At 45.1% G+C, this 8,226-nt stretch overlaps 1 protein-coding gene across 2 annotated transcripts in view; it reads left to right on the top strand.

The window, feature by feature from the left end:
- The first annotated feature begins 326 nt into the window (after window positions 1-326).
- Window positions 327-8,226, top strand: part of BRAF (B-Raf proto-oncogene, serine/threonine kinase) — an 88,410-nt gene continuing 80,510 nt past the window's right edge. The window contains exon 1 of one of the 2 annotated variants that reach the window (XM_056339207.1): window positions 327-655. In XM_056339207.1, the coding sequence (XP_056195182.1) occupies window positions 512-655 (144 nt within the window). In that variant the 5' untranslated portion in view covers window positions 327-511. Of the gene's footprint in view, window positions 656-6,053; window positions 6,269-8,226 lie in introns of those variants that run through there. The other variant, XM_056339208.1, reaches the window with a different exon arrangement.

Genomic DNA, 8,226 nt, shown 5'->3' with positions numbered 1-8,226 from the left:
GCCCGTGGCGGGACCCGGCCGCAGGCTCCCTGATCCCGGTGTTCGGCCCCCGCCAGGCCGCGTCTCCGCGGGCCGCCTCCGGGCTCCGCGCTCCCAGCCGCCCCCCCGCACTTCCCGCCCCGCCGGCGCCGGCCGCCAGCCTCCGCGCCCCCGGCTCCTAGCGCAGTGCTTAGTCGCGCCGCCAGGGGGCGCTGCGCCGCAGGGGGCGGGGCCGAGAGAAGGGGCGGGGCCCGAGCCCACGTTCGAGTTCCCAGGGCGACGGGTGGTCGCGCCGTGACGTCAGGGTGTTTCCCGGTGACGTCAGACTGCTCATGCGCAGTGGCCGTGGTGGCGATTCTGGGTGACGTCACGGGTCGGGCGTGACGTGACGGTGGCGCGGGCCGCTGGGAGCTGGCCGGGATCTGCGCTCGCCCCCCTCCCCCCTCCCACTACGGGTCGCGGCTGGGGGCGTCCCGGCGGCGGGGACGCGGCTCCCCCCTCCCCCTCCCTCGCCCAAGCGCTTCGATCCAAGATGGCGGCGCTGAGCAGCGGCAGCAGCGCGGAGGGGGCCTCGCTCTTCAACGGGGACATGGAGCCCGAGCCGCCGCCGCCCGCGCTCGGCGCCTGTTACGCGGCGGGCAGCGGCGGCAGCGGCGACCCGGCCATCCCGGAGGAGGTGAGGCCACACGGCGGCTGCGGCGGCCCCCCGCCCCCCGCCGCCGATCGCGCCCCCGCCCCCTCCGGCCGGCCCGCACCCGGGGGCCGCTGGCGGGTCCGGACGGGGCGGTGGCGGCGGCGCGGGGCTCGCCGGGGCACCGCGGGGCAGGGCGAGGCTCGGGGCCGGTGGCGGCGGGGATCCTCGCTCCGGGCAGGCCTCGGCCTTCTCCCCCCTCCGGCGGCGGGGGCGCCGCTGGCTCCAGCCGCCGCCGGTGATGCAGTGGCGGGGCGGGGAGGTTGCGCGTCTCGCCGCGGCCTCGCTCCCGGCAGGCAGCGCCCGGGGCCCGGGCCCGCTCCGTCCCGGGGGCGGCCCGTGCCGCCGTGAGGAGGCGGCGCGCCCGGGCCCGGGGGGGCTGTGGCTTCCCCCGCCGCGCCGCGCTCCGGCTGGGCAGGGTGGCGGTGGCGGTCACCGCCTCGTTTCAAACGCGCCCGGCTCCGCGCCGCTGCTGTCACGCTCGCTGTTACCTGGGGGCTGCGGCCGGCGAAGGTTTGGGGGGTGGGGTGGGGTTATAACCGGTTTCCCCCGGTGGTTTTGAAACGCTCGAAATACATTTTAAAAGCGGGGTGGGTACGGTTCCTGGGTGGCCGTTGGCCTGGCTCACCGTTTCTGCACGGGGAGTCTGAGGGGACGTTAACGGCCGGGGCACGGTGCGGGCCCTGGGGGCGCCGGGCCTCTGGCGTGTGTCTCTCTCACGCTTCCCGTGTTGGGGGCACGTTACTTAACATCGCGATCCCACGGAGAGCGAGTGGTGCTCCCTATTTTGCTGGGGTTCAAGTGTAAGTTCTTCATGCTTCTGAAACGTTTTCAGAAGGTGGGCTAAAATGTGCCTTAACAATGCAAGGTATTTTGCAGATTCAAATACCATAGGCATCAAAGTCAGAACAAATTGCCAAATGCCATGCATCAGGTCTGTTCTGGAGGTAAATACGGATGCCAGAAGCTTTGCTTCTTGTTTCAAGCCTTAGTTGGTGAAGATTATTTCAGCTCAGCTTTGCTTTCCTGAGCGTGCCTGTGTGATTAGTACCGGGTCTGTCCTCTGTGGGCAGAGTCTTGTGTCCCTGTGAGGTGCTGAGCCCACCAGGTCACAACTCCTTGCTGCTCTGGGGGGAGAGCCTCTTGCAGGGAAAATGAGCTGGCTTCAATCATCAGCTCACAGAGGGATCCAGTTTGACTCCCAGCTAACCCGGAAAAGACTGTCTTTTTATGCATTTGATCTATTAATAGCATAGTGGATTATAGTGGAATTAATGAGTTAGAGAAGTTTGACAAGTACAAGAGCTCATTCTGGGTAGAGGGCCAGAAAGGAGAAATAGGGAAGTCTACTCCTGTCTGTGCTAGCAAGAGGTGAGATTGATTCCCTCATCCTGAGGAGCTACTGGCTTACTTGCTGAAGGCAGGCAAAACTTAGCAATATACATGTATTTGCACCTAACCAGCAGGGTGATCAAATGCTTTCAGTTATGCAAGTTCAATCTTAACTTTCCCTAGTAAGGAGAAACTCTCAACTGGTTGAGAAACCTAAATACCTAAAGAGTGGGCTTTAGCAAATGCTTTCTTTCAGCACCAAAATTACGTTAATAAGCGTTTTGCTGACTTAACGCCTAGATTGTGTTGGTGCAGCTGTGCATGGAACTGACTTTCTCAGTTATTTCTGCCATAAAACCAAAAAACAGATTCTGTGGAATTATTTCAATAACTAGTTTATATTGTGGCCCTAGAAACCGTAGTATCAATACAGCTGAGCTGAGTAAATAAACTGCAGTGCAAGAGAGAGGAGGGGAAGGCATGGCAGGAGGCAAGAATGTTTTTTTAAAAATCAATTTTCTTACCAAGGGAGGTGTTTGTGAAACTGCCATAAGTCACTTGGCTGTCAAAAATGCTTTAGCCTGTGTCAGTCATTAGATTTGACTCCAAATGCTAAATTACATAGCATAGCTGCTTCTCCTCCCGCCCTGAATATCTTGCATCCCTATATGAAAGGGAGGGAGGGAGAGGAGCAGTCTGGTGTCTGGAACACCTGCCAGCCAGAGAGATTGGTACGTTGCAAGTATGGGTGCATATGTTCAAGGTTAGAAAGTGTTTGAGGGTATTCTTGTATTGTTTAAAAGCAAACTTCTCATACATTGGAAATACTGAAACACACAGGTCTAGGGCAGAGCTGGTGGTAGAATTTTTATTTTCTGATGTGTTTTTTTTCTTTAGTTAGCTAGTGCTTCCTCAAGTCATCAGTAATTAAATTTTGTTTACTATGTAAGTACACCTATTACTTCATCTAAGCCCGTACTTTTAATAAAGTTCAAGACCAAAAAATTGCTGATTCAGTTAAAATGGAAACTATCCTTAATACTAAAACAAGCCAACCTTTAGTGTAAATGCAAAGTGACATAAGTCAGAAAAATACTGAAGTGCTTCTGACTGACTCATGGCTCTAATGCAAGTACATGTCCTAGTGTTGTGGTTCATTCCTTCAAGACAAGGTAAATCTAAGCTTAAAAAGTACCCTTGCTGTGAAAGCAAATCAAGGAGCATCATCTCACTTATTTTGAGGAAATACCTGGAAATCTTTTCATTCCCTGCAGCCCTGATTTCCAGAAGGAAAACCTTCAGTTCTGTACTCAGTTTCTAGTTCTAAAAGAGGGGAATGGACAAGAATTTCTGACAGACCTTGAAGTAGTCTTACACAAACTTTTAAGTTGGAGCACTCTGGTAAAGGAGGTATTCTGTGTCAAGATAGTAATGGAGTGCTCTGTGTTGGTTACAACTGCGTCAGTGTCACTTACAAATTCAGGGTTGGGATTTTGAAAAACAAATTTAAGTAGTGTTGTTCAACTCATGGACAGTTTTTGATCAAATAATGAATTTACTGCTTTAGAGGTTGTTTCAGTAGCCTAACTGCTGATTAATAATTAAGTTATTTCATAAGAGTGTAATAATTGCTGAAGCTTTTTTTTTTTTTTTTGTACTCCAGATTAGTGAGAGTAGTTGCCTGTGCACTCGTATAGTACATTTAGGAAATGGGTACTTATGGGAGAGATAGTATTTGAAAAGAGTAGGGGCAAGTGAATTTTGCAGAAATTTTCCTCTTCTGCTTTACCGTTGAGTTGCTGGTGTTGGGAGGCCTAGGATAAGTGCTGGTGTCCAGAGGCACGTAGATTGGCTTCTTCCCCAGGATGAATTCTCAGGACAAGAGATTGTTTGGATGGAAGCTTTTTGGAGTATTACAGGGTTGTTGATATAGTAAGGAGTGTGTGACAGCTGGGAGGAAAGGCTCTTGTTCTTGTTGCTAGAGATTATTTACACCAATATTAAATAATTCAAATGGGATTTTCTGTACTTGGAGCTTTGTGCCCTGAACTTCTCTTTGGAAGACAAAAATAGCTTTGGAGGTTGTGAAGTGAGGGCTTCACTGAGCTGTTCAACGGTCGATCATTTTCTAGGTGGCAATGCTGAAATTTATCCTGCATGGATATTAGGTATATATTTAGAAACCTTAATCTTACAAAATGATTTAAGAAGAATAATAAAATGCATAGAACAAAAAGGTGTTCTAACCTTATGATATAAAGTAAGTAGTAGGTTCTCATGAAGTAACATAAAAAGAAAAACTGAGGTGGTTTTTGTCGCAATAGCATTTAGGGAATCTATCATGCTGAGTACTAGAAGAACTTTCCTTTTAAGTTTCTCTTTCTCTGAAGAGTTTACAATTAAACGTGCTACTTATTTGGAAAGTTGAAATGTTGCAAGCATTTTTTTACTTCATTGCTTTTGTAGTTTTGGGAATACGTTTGATGTTGAATCTCAATTATGTTTCATTGCATTTTTGTTCAGTGATTGAGCTAACTTTATAGCCTGTCAATGACATCCTGTTTAATTGTGAGGACGAGTTAAACTTTAGCTACATTATGCTTCATATCCAATAATATTCTGCAGGAGTATATTTCAAAAGAGAAGTCAAATAATTCTTCTGTTCTGCATAACACAGGAAAGGCCTTAGCTGAATACTATGTCTGACTTCAGGTCACAGCTTCAAGAAAAGCACAGGCTAGCTGAGGTCAGTCTAGAGAAGAAAGATAACAGCGATCTGAAATCTGGAAAGTCAGAGCTTTGAGGAAGGACTGAAAAAAACCCTCAAGCTGTTTAAAAAAGAAATGGAAATTGTCAAATCTGATGCAAAGAATGCAAATAATTCATTCTCCAGGCTTGTGGTGATTACTGCCAGTGGTAGTGAGTTTAAATGGTAGAAGAGGAGATGGTTTCGCATTACTGTTAGACCTTTTTCTTTATGAGTAAGTATAGAGAAGCATAAAAACAGACTTTCTGAACTTCTTTGTAAAATGTTCAATAATAGGTTCTGTCACCTCCACAGGCAAATACATGTTGGGAATGAAGTTCATCCAGGCGTAGAAAAACTGATGACTTTGATAATATTTTGTCTTTTTTTCCTTAGGCTTTTTATGATTTTTTTGTGGCAATGTAGATCGAACATTAGACAACAGCCTTGAAATACTTGAGTTTAGTGGGGATATTAAAGAGATTTCTGCTTATGATGTCTTTCCCAAAAGGGAATAAGATTAACGGCTCTGTCCTGTGGTAGCTTGTTTGATTACAGAAAATTTGCTTGATAGAGTAGTAGCTTCCTCTCAAAAGTTTTGATGTCTCAGGAGGCTTGTTTCTTGTCTGTTGATATTTGCAGACTGATTGGGTACAAAGTGTTTGATACTGAGTTTTTTGTTAATTTTTGTTGTTAACTTAAGCCACCAATGCTATTCCCATTTGTATTTTGTTGTAGTTGTTAAACTCAAAAGACCTCTTATTTTTAAAGCTGTTCTAATAATATCCCTCTTGACGCTTCTTAGCCAGGAAAGACAATTCTTTTGTTGCATGCAGTTAAAAATACTGTAGACATTTTTTTAAAGCAAACTGGAAAACAACAATTTCCCTAAAGCTCCAATATTCCACTTTGGTTTGTTACTTTGCAGTAAGTCTGTAGTTCTGTTTTATTAATTGTTTTATCTATAGAAAATTTGCATGAAATATTTTGGAGGGAATGTCAATTAGAAGGGAATATAATTTTATTTGTACTTCCAAGGGAAGCAATAAAAGGTTTCAAACAGTCATGAAATAGCTAATCCTCTTCCAGTCCAGCCTTACATTAGAAGCTGGTTTTGGAGAAACTTTCTGGCCAAGTGTAAGTTGTACATAAGCTTTATTTTCAGTTTGCATCACTTGCTTTTGAAGGGTGGTGTAACGTACAGTGTAGTACAAATGCTGTGTCATAACCATAGTCCCTAACGGTTGATGCCGCTCCCTGTCACTGCAGTTACACTGAAGTCAATCAAATGGTGCTTTGCCACCCAGAGGGAGAGCCTTTGCTGTTTCCTGCGTCAGGCTGCTCAGCCAGATCTGCTCCCTTGTGCTGACTTAGTACCACATAGGTCTTTTCTGAAGTTGATACAGCTCATTAATGCTGAAGAAAATTGGCATCACTTTTGCTGGGTTATTTTTCTGCAAGCTTAGTGAACTGAACGTCTTCAACATTCAGCACCCAATGAGCTCTGAAACTCTTGTGAGGTAGGAGACAAAGGGAATGTGTTTAGGGGGAGTAGTGGTAGTATGGTGGTTTCCCCTATCCCCTCTCTCTCTTTTTTTTTTTTTTTTTTAAGATCATCTTTGTCCCATAAAACTGTATAGGCCTTCACTTTTTATATTTGGATGAGAAGTCTTGTTCAGCTGAGGCTTCCTTAGCTGGACTTGCCAGGTTTGGATCCTGACATGTTAGATCTTTATGGTTGTGACCTTCCCATGCTGGATTGCTTCTGAGCATAGCTTTCACCGAAATATGATTACATGACACAGTTTTGCCGGTATGCCAGCGATGTGAAGGTCCTCTGTGATCTTCTTTTATATTAAGTATACTTTTCCAGCAGCTTTGACCATGAGAGTTCTAGAGACAGTATTTAGTTTTTTGAGGTGTGAGATGGTTTTCGTAATTTTCAACTGTTCACAAATCTCTGTGTGTGAACACAGTTATTTTCTTATAGCTAGTGCAGGAGGATGCAGAAGTCAGTGTGCAGGATATGTACTTCTTTGCTTTGGCTTTTTTATTGCAATTGCTCTTGAACTTTTTGGGTGTACAATGGAATCCTCCTCATCTTCCCTCCTGTGCACAGCTTCTTTCCAAAATGATGAAATACATATTTATGCAACTGATTTCCTCTTCTGTGGCTAATGCTACCAACAAGGCTGCTTGATGCAGAATTACATGCCTTTTTTTTTTTTTTTTTTTTTTTTTCCTCTTCTGTTTAAATCCCTTGCTGCAAGTGTTTGGCTTGTTACTTCACCTTTTTAGTATTTGTGTTATTTTGAAGGAGCAGTAACAGTGCCTTTCTTTATTCTGTTTCTGATGACGTTTTATTAACATGTACCCTAGCAAAAAAGGGTGAAACAGCCAAAGATCTAATTTTTAATTCCCATTATCCAAAGGTCCTCTCAGTTCAGTTAGTTTTCAGGGAACAGTGCTGCTGGCTGTCATCCCACCATGACACTCCCCAACCAATGTGAGCATTGAAGATCACAAAACAGTCTGTGCTCTCTTCAAAATGAAGCTTGTCATGCAGTGCAGGTATAGTGCTTGGTACCAAATTAATTCTGCATACTATTGATACTGAATTCAGGAGATCATAGGGAGTGTGTTTGGGCACTGAAGGAAGCTTTTGTTTTTCCAAGGTTCTGATCAAGTGAAATATTTTGGTGAGTTTTCCCAGTATACCTGCACAAAATTTAGTGTGAAGAGGCAATTCAATTTCCATAGGAAGGGTACCAACTTGCTTTAAAACCTTTTTTCTAGGAGGCAAGCAAGTGAGGTAGTTAATGAAGAAAATGTACTTACTGTTTAAAAATGTGTTGCTTAACTAAGTGGCTGGGATTAATTTTTTTTTAACCACAAAAAGGGGTATACCACCTCTAATATCTTCATCTGTTCTGTAGTGAGGCCCCTTAAACAGTATCTTTATTAGTAAAGCTGGTGTTAAATGTACTTTTCCATCTTTCCCAGTGTTGGGTTTTTTTCAGTTTTCTAAACTAGATGGTTCTTTTCACCATCCTACCATGGTAGCTGTTGTTTATTGGTTTGGATTATTTTTATTTTTTTTTTAACTCTCCAACTCTACAATGAGTGGCAAGGAACCAATTCTGCGTTTAAAATTGTTTCATTTTTCATGTTGGTATTAGGGTTACTAAGGCAGCATGGTCTGCTGAGTAGAACATAGAATGCCGTTTAGGAGAATGTGGTTTCTGTGGCAGTTTCTATTTGTGACTGTTCTCTGTGATTGGGAGCAAATCACATTTGCTCTGGTTTAGGTTTTGAGACCTGTTTGTGATAAAAAATGCGATACCTTAGTTACTTTATTGGATCACAGGTACTTCTAAACAAACAGAATATATTTGTATTTGACTAACAATTCCAGCTGTCTACATTTTCTAACCAGCTGTCAGGAAACACATGCACTGTGTAGTAATAGTTTAGTGGT

The sequence above is a fragment of the Falco biarmicus genome, chromosome 5, assembly GCF_023638135.1.
Source record: "Falco biarmicus isolate bFalBia1 chromosome 5, bFalBia1.pri, whole genome shotgun sequence".
NCBI classification, from domain to species: domain Eukaryota; kingdom Metazoa; phylum Chordata; class Aves; order Falconiformes; family Falconidae; genus Falco; species Falco biarmicus.
This window is presented reverse-complemented; position numbering and strand designations above follow the sequence as displayed.